The 25732-nt window shown below is 36.7% G+C and overlaps 2 protein-coding genes across 5 annotated transcripts in view; one reads left to right on the forward strand and one right to left on the reverse strand.

Annotated features, from left to right (window-relative positions):
* The first annotated feature begins 17 nt into the window (after window positions 1-17).
* desmb (desmin b) lies at window positions 18-9038 on the forward strand. Its single transcript, XM_048200553.1, has 9 exons — window positions 18-682; window positions 2754-2814; window positions 2904-2999; window positions 5958-6119; window positions 6190-6315; window positions 6397-6617; window positions 6710-6753; window positions 8581-8669; window positions 8930-9038. Exons 1-9 carry the CDS (start codon window positions 18-20, stop codon window positions 8969-8971), a joined length of 1506 nt encoding a protein of 501 aa, XP_048056510.1. The 3' UTR covers window positions 8972-9038.
* A 2204-nt stretch (window positions 9039-11242) lies between these two features.
* Window positions 11243-25732, reverse strand: part of tmem198b (transmembrane protein 198b) — a 31986-nt gene continuing 17496 nt past the window's right edge. For 3 of the 4 annotated variants that reach the window (XM_048200555.1, XM_048200556.1, XM_048200554.1), the window contains 4 exons: window positions 22091-22368; window positions 17319-17900; window positions 14709-14911; window positions 11243-12859 (listed from right to left, as the gene is read on the reverse strand). In XM_048200555.1, coding sequence (XP_048056512.1) covers window positions 12704-12859; window positions 14709-14911; window positions 17319-17900; window positions 22091-22259 — 1110 coding nt within the window. In that variant the 5' untranslated portion in view covers window positions 22260-22368 and the 3' untranslated portion in view covers window positions 11243-12703. Of the gene's footprint in view, window positions 12860-14708; window positions 14912-17318; window positions 17920-22090; window positions 22369-25732 lie in introns of those variants that run through there. The other variant, XM_048200557.1, reaches the window with a different exon arrangement.

Raw genomic sequence — 25732 nt, forward strand, 5'->3', positions numbered from 1 at the left:
CCTACAAATAGCTACAGATGATCATGCCCTGCGCTCATTCTGTCTCTGTCCTCTCCGGAGGGTGTTTGTATTCATCTGGTCTGTCCTTCTCGTGCTCCAACATGAGCCACTCTTATGCCTCCTCCTCATCCTCTTCATACCGTCGAATGTTCGGTGGTCCCGGCTACCTGACTCCACCAATGACCCGTTCTATGTTTGGCCGAGCCTCCACCGGGGGGTCCGGCAGCTCTAGGATCAGCTCCAGAGTCTACGAGGTCGCCAAGTCCTCCACTTCTTCTCCTGGATTCTCCAATTATCGAGCCTCCTCCTACAGTATGCCCAACTTATCCGCGGGCTATACCCGCTCCTATGGCGGGATGGGTGAGACGCTGGACTTCAGCCTGGCAGACGCGCTCAACCAGGAGTTTCTCCAAACACGCACTAATGAGAAAGCTGAGCTTCAGCACCTAAATGACCGATTCGCCAACTACATCGAGAAGGTTCGCATGCTGGAGCAGCAGAATCAGGTGCTGGTGGTTGAGATGGAGCGTTTGAGGGGGCGGGAGCCCACACGCATCGCCGACCTGTACGAGGATGAGATGAGGGAGTTGAGGAGAGAGATCGAAGTGGTGACCAATCACAGATCACGTGTGGAGGTGGAGCGGGACAACTTGGCAGATGACCTGCAGAAACTGAAAGTCAGGTAAGATGCATGAAGCATGAAAACTCCAATGGAAAAATCATCTTAAACCAGCCTAAGTTGGTTTAACAGTCTCCTAGTCTAGTCAGGCTAGATTTAGATGGGTCTTGGACACTTTTCAGCTAGGCAGTCTGCAAGAAAACAGCTGGCTGTCCAGCTAAACTCCAGCCTCACTCTTGAAAATAAAGATTCCAAAGAACCATTTTGGGTTCCCCAGAACATTTTAGAACATGTTAATAATCTAAAGAACCTTTTTCCACTATAAAGAAACTTTTGTGCAATGGAAAGGTTCCATGGATATTAGTTGGCCAGACTGGGAGTCCAAGTAGACCAGCTTAAGACCATCTTAGCCAGGCTGGGAGGCCATCTTAAACCATCTAAGCCCATGCAGAAAACCTGCTTTAAGCATTCAAAAATGGAATAAAATGATACAGTTTGAAAGAATACAGCTGAAAAATACATTATTTCGTTCAAAAATATGTGCAAATTTTATGCATGTATTCTTCGTGTTGGTGAAGCTGCCAGTCCACACATTTAGAAACACAGTGCTTCACATAACAATCCAGAGTCTTTCAGCGCCAACAGGGGAACGAACATGATCTCTCCCCGTCACAAACATCTCATAAACACTCATAGCAAATCGTTATGTTTTGCTGAATTGCTGGCTAATTCGCATGTATATGATCTCATTTGAACATTTCCTTAAGATCTTCTTGAGCCCCACAGATGGTTATGATTAGGGGTGGACTTTCTTGCTTCTTTTCTAAAACCATACATTTTCATACAAATCAAATTTATACGAAATCGGCACATTGTAAAATACTTTTCTCATTAGATCAGGTTGAAGGTAACATAATCTGAGAAGAACACAAACATCACACTTCACTTCAAGACTAAATCACAGCTACTCTTGGTCTACTATTTAACAACTGGAGGAGAGAAAGTGACCAGTTGAGGATATCAGCTTGAATTTAAACTAATTTCTTTAAGGTTGTAAAGCGTATGTTATTTTAAAGCAGTTTATCTCATGAAATATCTCTACACACTACACTCTAAAAAATGCTGGGTTAAAAACAACCCAAGTTGGGTTAAAAGTGGACAAACCTAGTGAATGGGTTAAATGTTTGCCCAACGTGCTTATTTACCTCAACTACTGTTTAAAAATGACTGTATTACTTGCTTAAAATGAACCTAAAATATGTTGGAAATTCATATTTCATTTAATAATAATAAATAAACAATAAACATTTATTAAACTGCTTATTAATAAATGTTCACCTTTTGATTATTATTATTGCCTCCAGTAATAATGTGTCTGTTTTTTAATTTTCAACCAATTTTGGGTTCATTTTAAGTCAGACATAGTCATTTTTAAACAACAGTTGGGTTCAATAAAACTACCAAGCACATTGGGCAAACATTTAACCCAACTGCTGGGTTAAAACAATCCAATCGCAAATCAGGTTTGTCCATTTTCAACCCAACTTGGGTTGGTTTTAAGCCAGCATTTTTTAATGTAGTCTGGAAAAATGACTTTTTCCAGAATATAACTGTTGGAGGGGTTAATAAAATACAGGCAAATGAATGCAGTTGGAAAGGAAAAGAATATTTATATAATGGGTTTGATAAGTCCGGCTGAGAGACCTCTGGGCACAGGTGTTACAGGGTCACTGGAGAGTTCTAATGTGTTCTTTATTTCATGCTGAAAAGAGTTTCAAATGACCTCTCTCTGCAGTGGCCAAGCTAAGAAATGATTTAAACATGACTTCATCCGGCCTAATTATGAGCTAAATAAAATGCTACATCAGACCTTGAGAGGTTATTAAAGGCTTAAGGAAACTCCCTTAATAAGTAAGCTATTGTCCTCTCAAACATGTTGTTTACAATAGCCTAAATTTACTTCCTATTCAGGAGTTAGTCAGCCTAAAAGTGCTGGCCCCACTCCACCTTCCAGTGTGAAGAGCATTTGTGTGAGGTTGTTGTGCACCTTCGGCCTATAAAAGGAAAGGAAAGAGGCTGGTTGTAATAAATATGACATGCATTACTCTCCCATTCTCCCTTTTCTTCTCGCCAGGCTTCAGGAGGAGATTGCACTGAGGGAGGAGGCAGAGAATAATCTGTCTGCTTTCAGAGCAGTGAGTCCCCTAAACCCCCACCCTCTTGATTTTATTAATGGATATTAAAGTGTGGCATAGATTTATTTTGGTATCACATCCACTCTCAGGACGTGGATGCTGCCACTTTGGCCCGCCTGGATCTGGAAAGACGTGTAGAGACTCTCCAGGAAGAAATCGCTTTCCTCAAGAAGATCCACGAGGAGGTCAGCACGTTTAAAGACTTTTGTTTTATTTTGTCTGTGCCATTTGACTTTTCTCTTGGTTAGTGGTGCACACACAAACTACACAAACTAACTACTAATATTATAGCTTTTTCTAGTAACTAACTTTACAAAAAGTATACTGTAGTGTAATGAAACGTTGTAGAGTCACACAAACACAGCCTCCAGGTCAGTCAGGTAAATTGTAACACATTTTGTGTCCTGTGTCTCAAAAAAAAAAAAAAATGATTTGCTGATTTATGTAGTATTGGAAAGTGAGAAGACATCATCTCTCACACAAACTGATTTTCATCACTTTTTTTGGTTCAAAATTATTATGTAGCTCTGAAAATTCAACTAATATTAGTGAATCAGTGAGTCAGACAGCTCATGCTTATGAATCTCTTCACAAACGATTCACCAATTCATTTGAGTCCTTTTACTTAAGGATTTTTTGTAGTGCAATACTTGGTTAAATTCTGCTGTTCGTCACTATATTTTACACTCAGTTACACTACTGTTCAAAAGTTTGGGGTCAGGACGATTTTTTATGTTTTTGAAAGAAGTCTTTTTTAATGCTCACCAAGGATGGATTTGTTTGAACAAAAATACAGTAAAATCAGTAATTTTGTGAAATATTATTACAATTTAAAATATATTTTTTTACATTTTAATATATTTTAAAATGTAATTTATTCCTGTGATCAAAGCTGAGTTTTCAGCATCATTACTCATTAATCATTCTAACACCCCAAGAAACATTTAATATTATTATCATCAATTTTTGTGACATTTTGTTTTTCAGGATTCTTTGATAAATTTGAAGTCCAAAAGAACAGCATTTATTGGAAAAAGAAATATTCTGTACCATTATAAATGTCTTTACTGAAACTCTTGATTAATTTAATTCATCCTTGCTATTATAAAGTATAAAAGTAATTATTTCTTTAAAAACTTTGGAATGGTAGCGTATATGTATTTTGCATTTTTTTAAATGGTATTTCACATAAATGTACCTATTCTTGTACCAGATAAAGAACCTACTTTAAATTAAGTGTCTACAAATGTACCAACGTGATATAATTCGCTTATTTCATGCTGGGTTAAAAACAACCCAAGTTGGGTTAAATGTTTGCCCAGCGTCCTGAGCAGTTTTATTTAAACTATTTTATACTAAACTATTTTAACTATTGTTTAAAAACGACTATATGGCTGACTTAAAATGAACCCAAAATAGGTTGGAAATTAAAAATCAGACACATAATTACTAGAGGCAACAATAATAATCAAAAGGTGAACATTTATTAATAAGCAATTTATGTTTTATTAATAAGTTTAATGAATAATAATTAATGTCCATCTATTAAACATATTAATAAATGATAATTTCCAACTTTGGGTTTATTTTAAGCAAGAAATACAGTAATTTTTAAACAATAGTTGAGCTAAATAAAACTACCCAGCAGGTTGGGTCAAACATTTAACCCAACTGCTGGGTTTGTCCATTTTCAACCCAACTTGGGTTGTTTTTAACCCAGCATTTTTTTTTAGTGTACATACATGAGATTAACTTCAACCCACCCTTAGCATTCCATCTCAGTATTAGCAAAAGTAATTAAAGACACCTAATATAGGACTAATTATACACTGGTTGGGTTAAAAATGGACAAAACAAGCAGTTGGGTTAAATGTTTGCCCATCCTGCTGGGTAGATTTATTTAACTCAACTATTGTTTATAAATGACTGTATTGCCCGCTTTGCCTCTAGTAATTATGTGTCTGATTTTAATTTCCAATCTATGGAATCAACTTGGTTTTTAATCCCACATTTTTTACAGTGTGTTTTCAAAATACTCTCCTTAAATGGCATTAATCTTGCCCCCCCCCCCCCCCCCAGTAAAGTAGCTTCCTTATACCTACTTTAAATTACAAGTAGATTAAGGGTTAGTTCACCCAAAACTGAAAATGCTGTCATTTATTACTCACCCTCATGTCGTTCCACACCCGTAAGACCTTCATTCATCTTCGGAACACAAATTAAGATATTTTTGATGAAATCCGATGGCTCAGTGAGGCCTGCATAGCCAGCAATGACATTTCCTCTCTCAAGATCCATAAAGGAACTAAAAACATATTTAAAACAGTTCATGTGAGTTCAGTAGTTCTACCTTAATATTATAAAGCGATGAGAATACTTTTTGTGTGCCAAAAAAACAAAATAACAACTTTTCAACAATATAGTGATGGGCCGATTTCAAAACACTGCTTCTGAGCTTTACGAATCGAATCAATGACTTGGATCTCCTATCAAACGGCTAAACTGCTGAAATCACGTGACTTTGGTGCTCTGAGACACTGATTCGATTCGTAAAGCTCCGAAGCAGTGTTTTCGGCCATCACGAGATATTATTGAAAAGTCGTTATTTTGTTTTTTGGTGCACAAAAAATATTCTCGTGGCTTTATAATATTAATATTGAACCACTGTACTCACATGAACTGATTTAAATATGTTTTTAGTACCTTTATGGATCTTGAGAGAAGAAATGTCATTGCTTTGAATGCAGGCCTCACTGAGCTCTCATATTTCATCAAAAAATATCTTAATTTGTGTTCTGAAGATGAATGAAGGTCTTACGGGTGTGGAACGTCATGAGGCTGAGTAATAAATGACATTATTTTCATTTTTGGGTGAACTGACCCTTTAAAGCTTTGAAAGTTAGAGTTTCAAAGTAGCTTCTCAGGCACTGCTGAGCTGAGTGAATCTCAGAGCTCTATTAGAGCTGCATCTGTTCCTAAAGATTACACAGCTACTTTAAAACGCTGCATGACGGGCCTCCGTTTCAGGGCCAGCTGTGTATGGATGTTTGAGATTAGTCCTGCCAGTAGTCCTGTTATCAACAATGCCGTGCTGCTTCATTAGAACAAGCACAAACACAAGCCTTTTCTTCCTCTCTGTGTAGGAAATCCGTGAGTTGCAGGCCCAGATGCAAGAGACCCAAGTCCAGATCCAGATGGACATGTCCAAACCAGACCTGACTGCTGCCCTGAGGGACATCCGTGCTCAGTATGAGGGCATCGCTGCGAAGAATATCGCAGAGGCCGAGGACTGGTACAAGTCAAAGGTGAGACAGAAGAAAGAGAGAAATGAAAGGAGAACCTGCTGATCTTTGACCTTTGCCTTTTCACCACCAGGTGTCAGATCTTAACCAGGCAGTGAGCAAGAACAATGAGGCTCTCAAACAATCCAAGCTGGAGAGCATGGAGTACAGACACCAGATCCAGTCCTACACCTGCGAGATCGACTCCCTCAAGGGCACGGTGCGTTCATCTGCTCTATCTGATGTGGATTGCTCTGTCTTTCTTCATGTGTCATTCATCTGTGTCTCTCTCACTCTGTAGAACGAGTCTCTCATGAGGCAGATGAGAGATATGGAGGATCGCCACGGTCGTGAGGCCAATGCTTTCCAGGACACCATCGCCAGGCTGGAGGCGGAGATCGCGAACATGAAGGACGAGATGGCGCGTCACCTGCGAGAATATCAGGACCTGCTCAACATTAAGATGGCCCTGGATGTGGAGATCGCCACCTATAGGAAGCTGCTGGAAGGAGAGGAGAGCAGGTACAAAGGACACGGGTGTGTCTTTGTTGTTTTTAAAATACTTCGATGGCTTTTTCTTACTTTTTTATGTTCCTTCCTCTCCCACATTAAAGGATTGTGATGCCCATGCAGTCGTATTCCACTTTAAGCTTTAGAGGTAAGTTGAAAACCTTGCAGTTTTAACTAGAAATGTTGTAGATGTGTTTCCTCAGAGGCCACAGGGAGGCGTTGTACCTGACTGAATGCAATTTGTGATGCCCTGTGTATAATTTTTGAAGACACTATTTAATTATTTTTTAGTTATTGAGTCAATTTAACCCTTACGCTGTGTTGAAAATCCTGAAACACCTTCAGTGTTCCTGGTCAAAAGTGACCGGCCTTTTAAAAATTGCTTGCAAATCACTTGTTAGGCCTATGCTATATTATGAACAAATATTTTCTTTCAGTTATTATTTCTTTTTGGAACTGATTGATTGTAGGCCTTTTGATCTAATCTGATCCGAGTCTTTGAGTGAAAACATTGTGTGTGGATAATTTTGTCAATATCCAACAAATATGGAACACATTTGCATTGTTTATCAATGCTTAACCAGGAAGTTTGTTTTGAAAAGATTTTATTATGTCACACTTGTTGTGTTCCCCGTTAAAAATGACCAGCCTACAAACAAATAGCTTATAAATCTCTCGTTATGCTATATTATCACCAAATATTGGATCCAATCTTTTTGTCAACTTGTTTTCTTTCAGTTAGACAGGTTTTGTGTTTATTTTTGAAACTGATTGATCATAGGCCTAGAGAGATTTATAAGCTATTTTTTGTAGGCCGGTAATTTTTGACCGGGAACAACACAAGTGTAACAACAAGGTAGGAATAAAAATAAATAAATTAAAAAAAGCACAAAAATTATAAAAAAAAAAAAAAAAAAAAAAGAGTAGTAGTTATACCCTGTGTGAGCAAAGTCAGTAAGTCCAATTAGTCCAATGCGGTAAGATTAACTAACATTCAAAAAGACCCGAACACAACATAAGGGTTAAACAGAAAATGAGTGTTAAATACAGTTAGTATAACTTAATTTAATGTTAATATAATATTTTTAATCATATTTGGGGTCAGCAAGATGTTTTTTTTTACAAGAAAGATAAAAAAGACATATTTTATTCAGATCAAAAAGACATATTAATAAAGAAAATTTCAAATAATCAATTTCAAATAAATGCTGTTTTTTTAAGTTTCTATTCATCTAAGAATCCTGAAAAAAGTCAGTTTCCATATATATATATACACACACACACATATATATATATACTATATATATATATATATATATATATATATATATATTTACACATATATGTATATGTATGTATGTTAAGCAGCACAAGTGTTTTCAACTAAAACAATAAAAATAAGAAATGTTGGTAACACTTTACAATAAGGTTCTATTCATTAACATTAGTTAACTACATTGGTTAACATGAACTAACAATGAAAACTGCAAAACGGCTTCTAAAGCATTTATTAATTTTAGTCAGTGATAATTTCATAACTAATACATGAATAAAATCAAATGTTTTATCTGTTAATATTATTTAATGGACCTGAGCTATTTTGAACGAACAGTTGTAAGGCTTTTTATTAAAGTTAACAAAGAAAAATAAATACTGTAATAAATGTATTACTCATTAGTTAATGCATTAACTAATGAGACCTTATTGTAAATTGTTACTGGAATGTTTCTTGAGCTGCAGATCATCATAGAATAATTTCTGAAGGATCATGTGACACTGAAGACTGGAGTAATGATGCTGAAAATTCAGCTTTGCAATTACAGGAAAATTCAATTGTAATGATATTACCTTTTTACTGTAGTTTTGATCAAATAAATGCAGCATTGGTGAGCATAAGAGAACGGTTTCAAAAACATCTTACTAACCTAAAATTCTGAATGGTAGTGTATATTTTTATTAATATCATTTTCAACAGAGACGAGTCCAGAGCATCAACAGAGAGCATCTGAAATGCACTCAAAGAAAACTGTGCTGATCAAGACCATCGAGACACGTGACGGAGAGGTTTGATGCACACACACTTAAACATTTCAGTTCACCTTAGTATCTTCCTCGTTCATTCTCCCTCATATATCACATTTTTTGGACAGATTTGTGCTCAAATACTCCAATAAAACTTCAAAATATTTGATTAGACTACTTAAATAATATAAGCCAAACCAAGACATTTCTTGCAGGAGTGATTTCCTCACAAATTGCCTGGTGACAGGAAGAGATGATGCTCCATCTGTCTTTGAATTTAAAACTCTCTACTGCCCCTACAGGTGGTGAGTGAATCTACACAGCACCAGCAGGACATCATGTAAACCTCGGACGAAGAGCTGCAACTAAAGAATCAAACAAAGATGAAAATAAAACCTTTAGGACAGTTAATCATATTCTGTATTTTTTTTTCCTCCACACATCCTAAAAGTGATATGAGTGGGAGAAGGGAGAGAGATCACTTTCTTTTCAAATCTGTATTTTTAATAATAAGTCCAGTATATCAGTTTGGAAAGATGTAAGATAAGATTGAACTTTAAGTTTCAAATAAAGTAAAAGAATGAGGGAATTATTAAAGGAGGGGCGAGTGCAGTAAATGGAGAGAGGCGCAAAGCAGACTAGGCTAACAAAATGGAGGATGGTACCGAGCATAACAAATAAACTACAGATACCTAAACCAACACATGCTATTATCATGTCTTCCCTCTGTGTTTGTGTGTCTTTTCTAGAGTTGTGCGATAGTGGATAAAATGAGAATCACAATTTAATTTTTTTCCAAAGAGATCATGGTTCTCCAACGATTCTGAACAGACAACTAAACAAAATAACCGCTGCACTACAGTCCATTTAAAAATGTAATTATTTAAAAAATGGTTTTGAATGAATGATTCAATGACTCACTCATAACTACTTCACTTGTTTGACTGAATCATTTAATGTAAATTACATTTTTCACAGTCACTGCAGAATTAGGCTACATTAAAGGGTTAGTTCACCCAAAAATGGGAATTCTGTCATTAATAACTCACCCTCATGTCGTTCCACACCCGTAATACCTTCATTCATCTTCAGAACACAAATGAAGATATTTTTGATAAAATCCGATGGCTCAGTGAGGCCTCCATTGACAGCAAGACAATTAACATTTTCAATGCCCAGAAAGCTACTAAAGACATATTTAAAACAGTTCATGTGACTACAGTGGTTCAACCTTAATATTATGAAGCGAAAAGAATACTTTTTGTGCACCAAAAAAACTAAATAATGACTTTATTATTCAACAATATCTAGTGATGAGTGGTTTTAAAACACTGATTCATGAAGCTTTACGAATCTTTTGTTTCAAATCAGTGGTTCGGAGCGTGTATCAAACTGCCATCGGATTTTATCAAAAATATCTTAATTTGTGTTCAGAAGATGAATGTGTCCTCTGAATGTGTCTGTGAAGTTTCAGCTCAAAATACCCCATAGATTTTTTTTTAACTGCCTATTTTAGGGCATCATTAAATATGCGCCAACGCGCTTCCCCTTTAAATCCTCATGCTCCCTGCCCCTGAGCTCTCGACTCTATAATTCATTGCATAAACAAAGTTCACACAGCTAATATAACCCTCAAAATGGACCTTTACAAAATGTTCGTCATGCATGCATCAGATCATGTAAGTATGGTGTTTATTTGGATGTTTACATTTGATTCTGATGAGTTTGATAGTGCTCCGTGGCTAAAGCTAACATTACACACTGTTGGAGAGATTTATAAAGAATGAAGTTGTGTTTATGCATTATACAGACTGCAAGTGTTTAAAAATGAAAATAGCGACGGCTCTCGTCTCCGTGAATACAGTAAGAAATGATGGTAACTTTAACCACATTTAACAGTACATTAGCAACATGCTAACGAAACATTTAGAAAGACAATTCACAAATATCACTAAAAATATCATGTAATCATGGATCATGTCAGTTATTATTGCTCCATCTGCCATTTTTCGCTGTTGTTCTTGCTTGCTTACCTAGTCTGATGATTCAGCTGTGCACAGATCCAGACGTCCTGCCCTTGTGTAATGCCTTGAACATAAGCTGGCATATGCAAATATTGGGGTCATACATATTAATGATCCCGACTGTTACGTAACAGTGTTATGTTGAGATTCGCCTGTTCTTCGGAGGTCTTTTAAACAAATGAGATTTACATAAGAAGGAGGAATCAATGGAGTTTGAGACTCACTGTATGTCATTTCCATGTACTGAACTCTTGTTATTCAACTATGCCAAGGTAAATTCAATTTTCAATTCTATGGCACCTTTAAAAGGTTATTTGCTCTGTTTTGATCACTAACATAGACTTCTGTGTTTATATCCAAACTATAAACTTTCATCTCAGAAATTCTGTGATAATTTGGACATTTGTAACACAGAAATAACAATACTGTGAGGTTCACTTGCTTTCTCTGGCTCAGACAGGAAAACCGATGCCATTTAGAAATAAGATCGCATGGGTGTTTGAATCGAGATCGCCATCTTTTTACAATTAATTGTTAAGCTCCTACACATAGTATAAAAATGCATGGAAAGATAAATCATAGACCACAAGAGACAGTGAATTCACAAACTTTACTATAATAACCAGGCCCATACAAACACATGCTGTTGTACAGTGTCAAAAAAGAAAAAAAGAAAAACAAAAAAGCTGATGTCAGATTGTCAAAGGTTTCATTGCATGAGGACTTCTTGTCTTTAAGACTATGCTCCGTTATCAGAAAGTAAGTTATAAAGAAACATTACTCGGCATGTAAAACCGATCAAATTAAACAAACTAATAAATACCACCATCCATTCACCTGTCAGGACTCAAAATCCTTTGAAAAACAATTAATTAGAATTAAACCAATATCTAATAAATATGAGAGGCCATGTTGAAATGGATATACTAAATGTGCATTATATGTACATAACATAGACTTTTCTGCTTTGCAGAATTTAATAGAGAAAGACACCATGGCAGAATCTGCTCATTTCAATTATTTGTATGAAGATGGGCATGAAAACGCATTGTGGAAAGAAAAATGGGGGTGTTTATGTCATGCAGTTTGCCCCAAGGGATTGCGGGGGTCTTTTTAGAAGGATGTTGTTAAATGTTCACTTGCATGGCACTGCAAACTAGTTTTATACACAGCAGTAACTGAACAGTCATGGTGACAAACCTACAGTTTTTGCATCATCGTTCTGTGTCCTTGTCCTCTGTAGTTCTTCCCCCAATACAACACAACATTCACACCGTCCCTGAGTAACATCTTCACTTTTTTTCCACCATCTTGACTCGTCCTCGTTCGTTTTATCACCAGGTGTTCAGCTCTGCATCCCAGAGTGGACCAGGTGGCTCTGATCAGCAGTAATATGGCTCTTTGCCCTACAGCCTTTCTGAAACAAGGCTAAGGAGTTATATTCTCCTGAGAGAGTTTCTTACTGGTGTCTCGAAGGCACCCCTGCTCAGCAGTATTTGGTACGGTCCTGGGCCAGAATGCGGGATCTCACAGTACGGACACTGACTGGAGGAATCCACAGACATTACTATGAGAGGGGTGGGCGGCTGACTTCGAAATGAGTCAGTGTTATTGTACAAAGACGAGATTCAGCACCATACTGATGAATTTGTCACAAACAAACAGAAACGTAATATCGTTGATGAACACTGATGAACGGGCAACACGCTAATTCACCACACTGACGTTTTTAGAAAATAATTTGACAGAATGGAACCCAGATTATTATTTTTTTTGACGACCTTATGATGGTTTCAATATTAGGTGAACAGAATGCCACATCTCAGGCACATGTTCAGGTAAAGTGTATTAGTGTAATTATGTGTGTGTGTGTGTGTGAAAGCAGCTCTTTAATACAACCACGGTATTATAGTTAGAAGTGCTTTAATTGTTCGGTTCCGAGGAGACCCAAGCCTCTGTGCGTGCGGTACCAAAGGTCAGGTCAGGTCAGCACCGGATTTGTGTGTGTGTGTGTGTGTGTGTGCGCGTTTATTTGTGAATAAGTGAGTGTGGTCAGACCCGAACATGTGGTCCAACCCCAGAAGTGAGTGGGACGGTAGAGCCACAGTCATAGTCCATATCCACACTTGTGTGACCCGAAGCCATCAGCCCGCCCACTGGATAAGCACGTCCATCCACCTGTCTGTCCCGAAAACTCTGGATGTAGCTCTGCCAGAGAGAAAAACACATAAATAGGCTGATACATCATAGGTATAGGTGCTAAATATCACTACATTATACAGCGAACATAAACAGAAGCATAACCGAACTTGCTTGACACACGAGAACAAACCTCAATGGTTCACTGATCAATGTTTATATGCGAATAAAAGCCTAAATTAAATCTGTTCATCATTCAAAACAATAGTGTTTCTTTAAAAGACTTGGATTAAACTGCTTGACTTATATAGATTTATTTTATAATCTCTTTATGAACGTGTTGAAGTTTTGGGTGAACAGACTATTAATGAAGAGACAGAAATCTTGCAGATTTCAATAAAAATATCTTAATTTGTGTTCCAAAGATGAATGAAAGTCTTATGGATTTTGGAACGACATGAAGGTGATTAAATGATGACTGCCACCATAGTGTGGACAAAAAAATTTAAAAGATACAGTTTTATTTCATTTTTTCCTTTTTATTCAAAATATTAAACTTGTTCAAGTCCCCCTGTAGTCAATAATTTTATCCCTTAAAACTCATCTTTGATCACCAAAATGACATATTTAAATGTTTTTTTCCTGTGGATAAAATTTCTTAATGCCTTAAAATAGCTTGAATGTAACTCTACACCCTTGCCTCATTTAGTATACATGGATCTATGAATATTCTAATTAGCCCCGCCTCCACTCACGCCAGCTCAGAAATCCACTCGGTCAACTTACTGAGGTAAACGCTGCACAATGGTATCGCTCTTTACAATGCCGGACACATTACAGTAATTAATATGATTAGCGTTTTGCTTGACTAATGTTATCCAACAGATAATAATGTGTTGCTAATGTTACAAACCATGTTTCCATTCACGAGTCAGACAGCTGTCTTCTATCAATCAGTATCCTTAGAAATGCTTTGAAATCAGGACGTTAGTGGAGATAGACATATAGTTCATCAAACATCGTAATATACATCATACACCTGCAATATTGCTAAATCTACTCGATTTTTCATATCAACAGAAAAATATACCGGGATAACCTTCTTTTAAAACTCCCCTGCTTCAGAGCGGTCATAGTTAATGATACGCTAAAGCCCGCCCACATGATGACGTGATTGGTTACAAGGTAGATTGTGGCATCAAAGACCAGCGATTTCAAACCGTGTTTTTGAAATTGTCTTTAGATCACTGCAGTTTTAAAGAGAAAATACTCAGCAATGGTGCTGACTTATGAATTTGCACATGGTTTGTCTTAAAGCATATTAAAAATACCAGATAGACACACAATCATTAAAAACTTGATTTTCACCACAGGGGAAGTTTAACTAGATTCTCAAATATATGTAAATAAATGTATTTTGTCTGTTACACTCATTTATGATCATGCTAACAGATCATGCTTCCATAGACATCAGTGTGTATTTTACAAACTATAAATGTTTTTGCTAGTACTTATGTGTATTTAAATGTCTGAAACCTAAAATGAACATTATGTGGTTGAAAACACTGAACAGTAGTGATATGACAAGTCTCTCTGGCTCAGAGCCAGTCAAAGCACAAAAGCGGATTTGAATTTATCAGCTGATCACATGACGCACTGAAGCGTTCTAATCACGCCGGTAAAGGGATAAATAAATTCTCCATCCAAATAATTAGAAAAATTAACTAAGCTAAAAAAAAAAAAAAAAAAAAGGAATTCATTGAGACGGCATTCTTTTGCAATCACATTTCAAGTTTCAGTGGCATTTTTGTCACTTTTTTTTTGGCGTCAAGCCCCATTAATTTCGCACCCTGCCCTCCAGTGCATGTGTTTAAATTTGAGCAAGTATGCATGTATAGGACAGTGTGCGTGGACTCACAGGAGAAAGTACATCTCCATCGAAGCGTCGTATAGGGTTGGGTTTCCTGCGGTAGGCAGGCTCCGGGTGCAGGGCTTTGGCAGCATGTGTGTGGTGTGAGTTCTGCGGCTGCTTCCTCTTCTTCTTCCTGCTGCTCTCCCTCCTCTCCTCCTTCTGACGAATACGCATGAGCTGAACCCGCCGCTGCTGACGACTGATCATCACTGAGAAAGAGAGAAAAAATGCATTACATAACAGTAATGTATATTTTGAACATTATATGCTTAGTTCACTCAAAATTGAAAAATGTTTCTATACAACTAAAGTGAATGGGAACGAACGCTGTCATACAGCACACATGTGGTATGTCATGTGATATATTATTCCCAAGCCATTCAATAGCTTAATGCGATAACATAGACAGAGTATGTTTACATGCGCTGTGTTAGTGGTGTACTATAACCTGCGTACACATGTGGCTCCACCAGTAGGCCATTTTTTCCACATCTTTCCTCTACTTTAATCATCCATTCTTTTCTACAGTTATACACACTCTTCAAAAACCTACATATGTTTACATGATCAAATAAGCCGCATTCTCGGGCACAAACCCAGGTGTAAAACAGCTTTCTCTTAATCCCTGAAACGGCGTAAAGAAAACAGAGTTTGTTCACATGATGTTTTAGAAAGCTGCTTTCTGCAAAAACCATGGAATTTTCTTAAGTGTTTGTAAACAGTCACTGAAATTTACTTCTTCATTCACTTGACACAGCATGCTCTATTACAAGAAACATAGCGAAAATAATATCAACATATAGTGCAAAAGATGTAATTCTTCAGATAAAAATTGTGATTGATTGCAATTTTTAATCTGATTTTTTTTTTTAAAGCTCCAGGTTAAGATAGTATATTCTATTGCAATAATAATAATACTGTAAAATAAAAATATTGTATTTAAGAAAAATAACATCATTATTAATTTTTATTTTTATTTTCTAGTAGCTTTTATTATGCTTTTATTATGGTTAAAAACTGCAGGGAGCTCTTAAATTCACAATGAAATGGAAGTAGAGACAGCTCTTTTCTTCGGTCTTGAGACGGAAATCTGAGTACAACAGATTAACGACAAAGAAAAAAAAAATTTCGGGGGCGTGACTTGGTTCCATGCATTGATTGTTAATTGGATTTTCAGGTCAAAAATGTTTAAAAAATAAAACATGCATGGCTGAATTGTTCACAATATGATGCAGAAAATATGCAGAGTGAATTTTCATTTAATACCGACTTTAAAGCTTTTTCTTTTTATAAACTCTTCCGAGCATCTTGGAGACACTGAAAAACCGGATCATGAGCTGCACAAGTGTACATAAACATTGCTCTCAAACCCGCTGTGCATGTTTATTATGTAATAAAAGTGCAGCCTTTGCTATTGATATTTGCAGAAAAAAAGGCCCATTCGCATCAAGAACAACTATAAAGATAACTATATTTGCGTCCACACCAACGAATGATAACAGTCTGTTTATTCTAAGCTCACGCGCTTGCAGTTTCAAAGTGTGTACAACATGTTTTTGATGTTCTTGTTGCATTTACAGGCTTTAACCAGCAGATGTCCTCAGCATGCTATGTTTCGAGTGAATAGCTAGTGTAATCGATCTAATCTAACAGTCAATTTAGCTGACAAAGTCAATATAGTGGAATCAAAACAACACCTAGTCTTTTTCACTGCAACTTCAAATGAAGCTAGACAATGTTGTTGAATCTAGCGCTGGATACCTGAGGTTATTTTTTTGTTACACTGTTTGCTAGCCGTTTATTCCGAGGGTATGACTGTTTCGATTGTTTTCCATATATCCATTTTCTTTAAAGTATCCTTGAAAAGGGGGTTTGACTTATCAAACATTGGTGGATTTTTCTGGACCTTGCCGATTAACGTCTCCGTTAATCGGCAAGAGTCCTAAAATTAAAATGGATTCTGATTGGCTGTCAGTGTTTTATTCAAAAGATCCCAAAAGAGATCCCAATGTTATCGTAATTCTATATCGTTATCATTATAGCTGTGGTGTGGACAGTGCTATTCTTTTATATTTAGAACGATTTTTAAAACTACATCTTTATTGTTATCTTTATACTTATCATTCTTGGTGTGAACGGGCCTTAAGCCATATTTCAATTAGTATAGACTACTTTTATGGTCTTATTTGTGGAGTTTGACAGCATCTGCACCTATTCACTTTCAAAAGCGCACTCTGCACGTTCTGCTAAACATCTCCTCTCGTTTTCCATGGAAAATGGAATGACACGAGGGCGAAATAACGCCAGAACTTTCACGTAAACACTTTCTTTAAGAAATCGGACATTAAAAACCATTCAGTTGACACACACTTTACTGAACTGAAAACTGCCTTGAAGAGACAGACAGACAGAGCCTCTCCATGACCTGATGCTCGGCTCTGCATGATTGTTTCTGTGAACATTTGTCACACAGGCCTGAGAGCACACCGACAGACAGGAACCATCTGCCGTGCTGTACACACATTCATACAAACCTCTCTCTCTCTGCGGTACAGTAAATCTACAAGAACACTGTGTCACATACTCCAAACAACACTCCGGCCGTCCCTGACTCACCCTTCGTGTGGGAGTAGCCCTCTGCCGTCACTCTCCACTGCACCAAAACACCCAGCAGGGCGAGAGCAGGCCAGGCTCCCAGGACCACCCACGTAGTCCAGCACACCGGCTCCCGGGGGCCCGTTTTCACCCGCTCGTAAATGTACCTCACAAGTGCAAAGAGCTCCACGAAATAATCCGTGGCCACGACTATCACCGCGGCCCCGAACACGGCCGTGGAGAGCGTGGTGAAGCATCTCTGCCACTGTAGGGTGAGGACGGCGAACAGCATGCCCAGCCCCAGCAGCACGCCCAGGGGCACCCACACTGACCGCGGGGGGTTGGACGACAGCTCCTCCATGCCTATCAGGGTCCCGATGCCCACCAGCAGGCCCAGGAGCAGCCCCACCATAAAAAGCCCAACGCTCCGTACTAGCATAGTCACCAGGCCGCACAGGGTGCCGATGCCCAGCCCGATGCCCACGCTGGCCTCGACGCTCAGCTGTGTGTCCAATACTCGCTCCTTGTAACAGAGCAGGAAGATGATCACGGAGCCGAACATCAGACCCGTGAGGAAGAGTACAGCCTTAAAACAGCGGTAACCTGCAAAAGGGAAAGAGAACTGGAGGTGAGAGTTGAATGAGTGAAAAAATGTGCAAAAGAGTGAAGGAGGGAGGAGAGAAAGACATCCGTGATGGATAAATACTGGAAATCTGAACAGAGTGGCTGATTTCACAGCTCAAGAATAGCAGTTTATTAGCAGTTCAACACTTTCCATAGTTGTCAGTGGAAAAAAAAAAGAAAAAAAAAAACACAGCCATGACTCTGAGGTTGATGCAATCAGGATTATAACTTTCATATATAATACTTAAAAAATAACAGGGTATTAAATAAAAATAAAATCACTAAAAAAATGTGCATTATGTACATTATGAAAATGAAAATATTCATTTTGAGATTTGCTAAAGTGTAATTTGACCCTATACTGCCTGACATATAAATAAAAAAAACGTAAAAAAAAAAAAAATATATAAAAAATAAAAAGTCTGTTGCTGCGTCCCAATATACTATATACTAATATACTGTAGTATACTAATACTAATACTGTAGTATACTAGGATACTAATATACTGTAGTATAACTATATATACTATAGTTGTGTCCCAAATGATGCACTATACACTATGTACTTATGCACTATGTATTCATCCATGTAGTGTTTGAATTGTATAAGGTTGTTTTGTCATTAAACATCGGAGTCTACATGCGTTTTATGTTTTGTATCGTTTTTGATACATTAAGCTTTTATGGCTCATATACAGTTTATTAAAAACGAAAATCTAGAAGGATATTAAGACATCTTTAATATTTTTAGAGTTACAGGCACATACTACTTTGGAAAAAGAATATTTCTGGCACTCAGACAGGTATGTTCTATGCAATTTTTTCTATATTATATATATATATATATATATATACACACACACACACACACACACACACACACACATACATATTATACATCAGACAGGTATGTTCTATGCAATTTTATATATATATATATATATATATATATATATATATATATACACACACATATACATATACACACACACACACATTTAGGTACATTTTATATATATATATATATATATATATATATATATATATATATATATATATATATATATATATTAGGGCTGTCAAACGATTAATTGCGATTAATCGCATACAAAATAAAAGTTTGAGTTTGCATAATGTATGTGTGAGCAATGTGTGTAAATAATATGTATATATAAATACACACAAATTAATGTATATATTTAAGAGAAATATGTTATTTATGTACAAAAAATGTATTTATATATATATAAATATAAATTATATAAAAATATAAATAAATATATACTTGTAAATATTTCTCAAATATATACATGGATGTGTTTGTATTTATATTAGGGCTGCACGATTTGGGGAAAATGTCATATTGCGATTATTGAGGTCAATATTGCGATTGCGATTTGCGATAGCGATATAATAAACAAATAGTATCATGAGTCATCTTGCTTGGTTCTCAATGAAAATACACACACAGATTACTGATAATGCTGAAATGTGTATTTCTCAACTCAAACTAGCAACAACAGCAAACAAATGCACAGCGTTTTCAAATTAAAATATTTTTATGAAATTAAATAACATCTTTGCATTACTGCAAACTTGTTATAATCCCATTTAAGATATTTGTTTCTTTACTAATCTGTAGTGGTTCAACGGATCACAAAACTCACGGTTCGGATCACATCACGGTTATGACGTCACAGATCGGATCATACTTCGGATCAGCACAAAAAAAAATAAAAAATTTGATGGGGGTAACTTAACTTTGCATTTATTACTTAGCCCACTTAAACTATTCTGATACCATAGCATAAACTGCTAGCCTAAATAATACATTATTAAAGGCAAGTGAACAGACTGTAATAAGAACAAATACTGTACACCAATTACAACAAGCATAGATAAATACTACATAAAGACTAGCTAAGGTCTAACTTTAGTATTAATTTTCATGCACAGAAATGTAATACTTAAATGTAAAATGACACTGTTCATTGTATAAATTTAATATAGATTAATCTTTGTTAAAGCTGTGTTTTGTTGTTTGATTTACATGACAGACAACAGCAGGTATTTATAGGTTGCTGTCACTTTAAGAGTAAGACATGCACGCACACATCGGACAGATATACATCCGAATTCTCACCTCGTTCAATTAAGACATAACTGAATGTGTTTACATGAATACTTGCTGAGAGGGGTATTTTGACTGACATAATGCGTGTATGTGACCATCCAAGTGCACTGAGGACGCGAAAGAGAAATCAATTTGGAGTTCGCGAGCTATAACGCGCCTCTCTCTCTCTGTGCGCGCGAGCCTTGTATGTATGTGCGTCATGTGCACACCGATAACAGCGCTGCGTTCGATACCGAATTAAATCCTCTTTCCTCTTCAACCACTACTAATCTGGGTTTATAATCTTATAGCCAAAATATCGCCATATAACAGAGGTAGCGTTTTTTCTTGCCACCAGTTCAGTGACCGTTTGCTCCGCATCCATCTTTACCCGTTCTCTGCGCTGCACACCGGAAAAGTCATGACCATGCGCGCCACACATGCCACTGCCTAAACTGAAACTTACTGGTCTTCTTTTTATTAGCGGTGTATAAAATGGGCAAACAGCTCTCAGATAATGGGTTGTTGTGTCCACACATTTATTTTTTTATTAACTTATTATTATTTTATTTCATAAAATCGCAGCATTTTGCGTCATATAATCGCACAAGCTTGACATCGCGATTGCGATTGCGATATGATTAATCGTGCAGCTCTAATTTATATATACATAATAATTACACACAGTACACCCACATATATTAGGCAAACTCAAACTTTTATTTTGTATGCGATTAATCGTGATTAATCGTTTGACAGCCCTAATATTTATATATATTTATATATATTATACACATACCGTTCAAAAGTTTGGGGTCAGTAAGATTTTTATGTTTTAAAAGATATCTTCTGCTCACAGCCTGTATTTATTTGATTAAAAATACAAACAAAAACAGTAATATTGTGAAATATTATTCTATTTAAAAAGCTGTTTTCTAGTCAATTACAGTAAAGGTAATTTATTCCTGGTCAGTGAATTTTCAGCATCATTATCCAGTTTCAGTTCACATGATCCTTCAGAAATCATTTATTGATGATTTGAGCTCAAGAAACATTCATTATTATTATCAATGTTGAAAACAGTTGTGTACAAATTTTTTTCAAAATTCTTCGATGAATAGAAAGTTCAAAAGAACAGCATTTATTTAAATTAGAATATTTTCTAACATTATAATTGTCGTTACTGTAACTTTTGATCAGTTTAACTCATCCTTGATAAATAAAATTTGATTAATTTTATTTCTATCCCCCAAAAATAAAATTAAAATTCTTATTGACCTCAAACTTTTGACACTAAAATATGCTCAAATTTGGTGTAGATTTTATTTATATAGATCCCTTCCAATAAATTCATATAAATATCAGTTTTCACTCTATACATCCCAATAAAATACCATGTAAATGTGATATTTAAATGCTCAGTTTTGGGATCAAAGCTCAGTAGTTTTAATTGTGGACATTTTTAGAATTATTCTAAAAGGCTTTTAATTTACAAAAAGTATGAACTACTAATCAGATAAGAGAAGGCACATAGTAAATTGTGTGCAACAGGTCTTTCTGCAAAGTTTATTTTCTCATCAATGCCTATTTTTCAATACTATTACTTGCATTTCTCATGCAAAGTGGGTAGCCATTCAAATATAGAGAAGGCTTAAAGGTACAGTCTCCAAAACATTCATTCTATATGTCAGCTGTTGACTAACAACAACATAAGTGGGGGGGGAATTGAACATTGGTACAAAAAAGAAGAATATGTTCCCTTTAAATCTGTGGCCATCTCAAGTAGACTGCAGTACAGTTATACAAGCTTTGACCTTATTTAGAACCTCATCAATATTGAAAAATGGGCAAAAAACAAGTCTCAGAATAAGACAACATGTGTTCGACACAGAAACAGAATGAAAAATTTAAAACCACCACCAAAACATTGAGAAATAATTCTAATAGGGACAGACTGCAAGCATGAGATCATGCGCCATCTACAGACTGTTACCTGTAATAAAATTATAACAATGTGTCTGTGTAATATATATATAAACATGAAGACTCAACTCACCAAAGAAGCAATAGATGATTCCGAAGAGACAGCACATAGAGCAGACCACCGAGGGGACCACCTCATAACGTCGTCCCGCTACATCGTTACAAGGCTCCAATTGCTCTGGGCCAGCTTCTCTTGAGGGAGGGGCCAGCTTAAAGGCTAAGGTCTGCAAGGTGGACGTCATGGTGACCGTAGTGCACTGGACGGAGCGAACAGGTTGTAGGGAAGGGGTGACTGAGGGAAGGGGGAGGGGCTGGGAAATCAGGGTACACCTCGTGTCCACATGAATCTACCTGTAAGAGAGAGAAAAATCAATGTGTTATATATAAAGACTGGAAGACTACAAGTTGCCTGAGGACATATCTGATGACACAAAGGCCATTTTTGAGTGCATGCAAAAACATGTTGTTTTCGTGAATGCGTCTTAAAATGCAAATGAGCTGCTGCTCTCCACGCCCTTTCCTGTCAACATCGGATACTCTGCCAAATACTAACAAAACACCTGCTTGGTTTTGATTATCATCTATATCGCGATCAGACATATTGAAGTTCTTCTTCATCATGAAAGTTTATTATCTGAATGCGTTTTAAAGCTATATCAGTTTAAACTTCTAATTCATCATTTTCTGAGCGCACACATCTAAAGCACATGCACAGAAAGCTGGCTGTCAGACGGCACGTCTCGTGAGTATTAAAGGTGCCCTAGAATCAAAAATTGAATTTACCTTGGCATAGTTGAATAACAAGAGTTCAATACATGGAAATGACATACAGTGAGTCTCAAACTCCATTGTTTCCTCCTCCTTATGTAAATCTCATTTGTTTAAAAGACCTCCGGAAGAACAGGCGAATCTCAAGCATAACACAGACTGTTACGTAACAGTCGGGATCATTAATATGTATGACCCCAAAATTTGCATATGCCAGCCCATGTTCAAGGCATTAGACAAGGGCAGCCAGTATTAACGTCTGGAGCTGCACAGTTGAATCATCAGACTAGGTAAGCAAGCAAAAACAATAGCGAAAAATGGCAGATGGAGCGATAATAACAGGGAGCGAGAGATTTAAAGGGGCGCTGAATCGGTGCATATTTAATGATGCCCCAAAATAGGCAGTTAAAAAAATGAATTTAAAAAAAATCTATGGGGTATTTTGAGCTGAACTTGAACGGAACTTGCAACCATAGTTCGCTTTGGGAAACGCACACCAGGGTGGAAACTATGCTAGTACGGCAGAGTCTGTCAGCAGTTGTGGGCGACATCACATTGTACAGAAAATAAAAACGGGTTGTTCTACGAGACTGTTGAGGTTTTATGGGGATTAAAAAAAGGAGTTGGTGGATTTTTATCATTATAGGGTGGTTTTGTATACACACTGCCAACACACATTGATGTTCAAACACCATTTAAAAGTGAATTTTTCATAATAGGTCCCCTTTAACACGTCACTTGTCGTGACCTGGAGGATTAACGACAGTCGTTATTTGAAGCGCCATGTTACTTTCAAAAGGTGATTTACTCTATTTTAATCACTTCCATGGACATCAGTGTTTATATCTGAATCATAAACTTTTATCCCAGTTCCTCTGTGATAACATGAATATATGTGACACAGAAATAACAATACTGTGTGGTTGAAAATACTGTTTCATATCTAGGCTATACATGACGACTGCTCTCTCTGGCTCAGGGCCAATGCATATTTTAATGTTCCAGTGTGATTTTGTCAGGTTTAATAAACACAAAGCGAATCGTGATCATTTAGGAATGAGAGAGATTGCATGGATGTTTGAATCGAGAATGCATTCTTTTAACGTATGAGAATATGAGAATACTGTATGTGCAGGTAAAGTAGGATGAACGAATTATCCCACTTTTAATATATTGCTGGGCGATTATAATATAGCTAGTTTAAATTTTTCAACTATAGAACAATCAATCAGTTGAGATTTGCTATATAGAACATTAAATCTAACCTAAAAACTCCTTTGTAGTTTCCTAGGCCTATATTTATTTCAAGTTTTACAGGTTCAGAATTATGCTGAGTCGCAATCTGTAACAGAGCAGAGGTGAAAGACTCCTATGTTCTTGTTTTCCTTTTAATCTTCCTCTGTCTCTGTCCCGCCCTTTAGCTTTACCTTTTCCCCTGAACTTTGGAATAGATTTTGGGTAATATAAGGCTAATTTTATGAAATTTAAATATGTCCACATGACACTACTGATATAGAAGGACATAATTCACTTACAGATGTTTGCCGTTTTATTTATTCTCTGCTTTACTTCACTCTTTTTCATTCTCTCTCTTTCTTTATCTCCCCCCACTGCTTGTTCAGTCATGCCCTTCTCCTCTGTCACATAGTTGTGGTTCATTTTGTGCTTAACGATGCCTAATAACTGTTCTGCGGTCAGGTCATCTTTCTCTAAATGATCACAATCTAATCAATGCCACTTATTCTCTGACAGTTGAGTGATTGTTCTGACACTGTTTACTACAGAACTCAGCCATACATCTTGAATTCCTCTAATACTAGTTCCTCATTCTTTATCTAACTCTCTTTTTAAGCAAATGCACTTTGACACTGCAGTGAAAAGTAGTGATGTGCCAGAACTGTTGACCAGTAGTGATTTGGAACTGCAAAGTGGTTGTTCTAAACCATTCATTTCAATGAACTGAATTGTTGCAACCATGATTCATAATAATAACAGCCCTTAAGAACCTAAAAATACCTTGCATTGGCAAAAAACAACACTAAAATTAATTTTTATGTCTCTTAGCTAAAAGGTTTTTGCATGGTTCAATAAAATGCTATTAAAACCAACTTGTTTATACATGTTTGGATAAAAAGTCATAAAATCAGGCCATAAACATATTTCCAGCATGTTATATCTGTACTATTACTGCTTTTCAACCATTAAAGTAACTTTTCACCCCATCAGTCAAACCCTCAGCACATTCCAAATGGCCCGAGTCAGTTTACTCATCTGTTTTCTCAATATTAATCAGACTTGTCTGAAAGTGATGGTTTTCAGTTGTAATCCTGCTCATTATGTCCAAAACAGAGTTCTCGGTAGGGCTGGGACAATTCGTAAAGCTCCGAAGCAGTGTTTTGAAATCGGCCCATCACTATATTGTTGAAAAGTCATTATTTTGTTTTTTTGGTGCACAAAAATATTCTCGTTGCTTTATAATATTAAGGTAGAACCACTGAACTCGCATAAATATGTTTTTAGTTCCTTTATGGATCTTGAGAGAGGATGTGTCATTGCTGCGAATGCAGGCCTCACTGAGCCATCGGATTTCATCAAAATATCTTAATTTGTGTTCCTCCGAAGATGAATGAAGGCCTTACGGGTGTAGAACGACATGAGGGTGAGTAATAAATGGCATTATTTTCATTTTTGGGCGAACTAACCCATTAAACTTCATCCTCTTTACAGCGAAGCTGCAATAGCTATGAAGGTTGAGCTGTGTTCATTCTGCAGTGATACTATACAGCCGTTTCTGAATGCAAAAATGAAACGCGTCTGATCTGGTGGGCATGGCCCTAAACCAACTTAATTATACAGGGCTTCCTTGAGACCGACTAGTCAACTAGTCATTCAAAAAACTAATTGAGGAGTAGATTATAAAACTATGTAGCTCTGCTTTTCCCAAGCC

This window comes from Megalobrama amblycephala, linkage group LG8, assembly GCF_018812025.1.
Source record: "Megalobrama amblycephala isolate DHTTF-2021 linkage group LG8, ASM1881202v1, whole genome shotgun sequence".
Lineage (NCBI taxonomy): Eukaryota > Metazoa > Chordata > Actinopteri > Cypriniformes > Xenocyprididae > Megalobrama > Megalobrama amblycephala.

Coding starts and splice junctions, on each gene's coding strand:
- desmb (XM_048200553.1), top strand. CDS start 18: ATGATCATGCCCTGCGCTCATTCTGTCTCTGTCCTCTCCGGAGGGTGT. Junction 2,815..2,903: donor ATCTGTCTGCTTTCAGAGCA/GTGAGTCCCCTA, acceptor ATCCACTCTCAG/GACGTGGATGCTGCCACTTT. Junction 8,670..8,929: donor TCGAGACACGTGACGGAGAG/GTTTGATGCACA, acceptor CTGCCCCTACAG/GTGGTGAGTGAATCTACACA.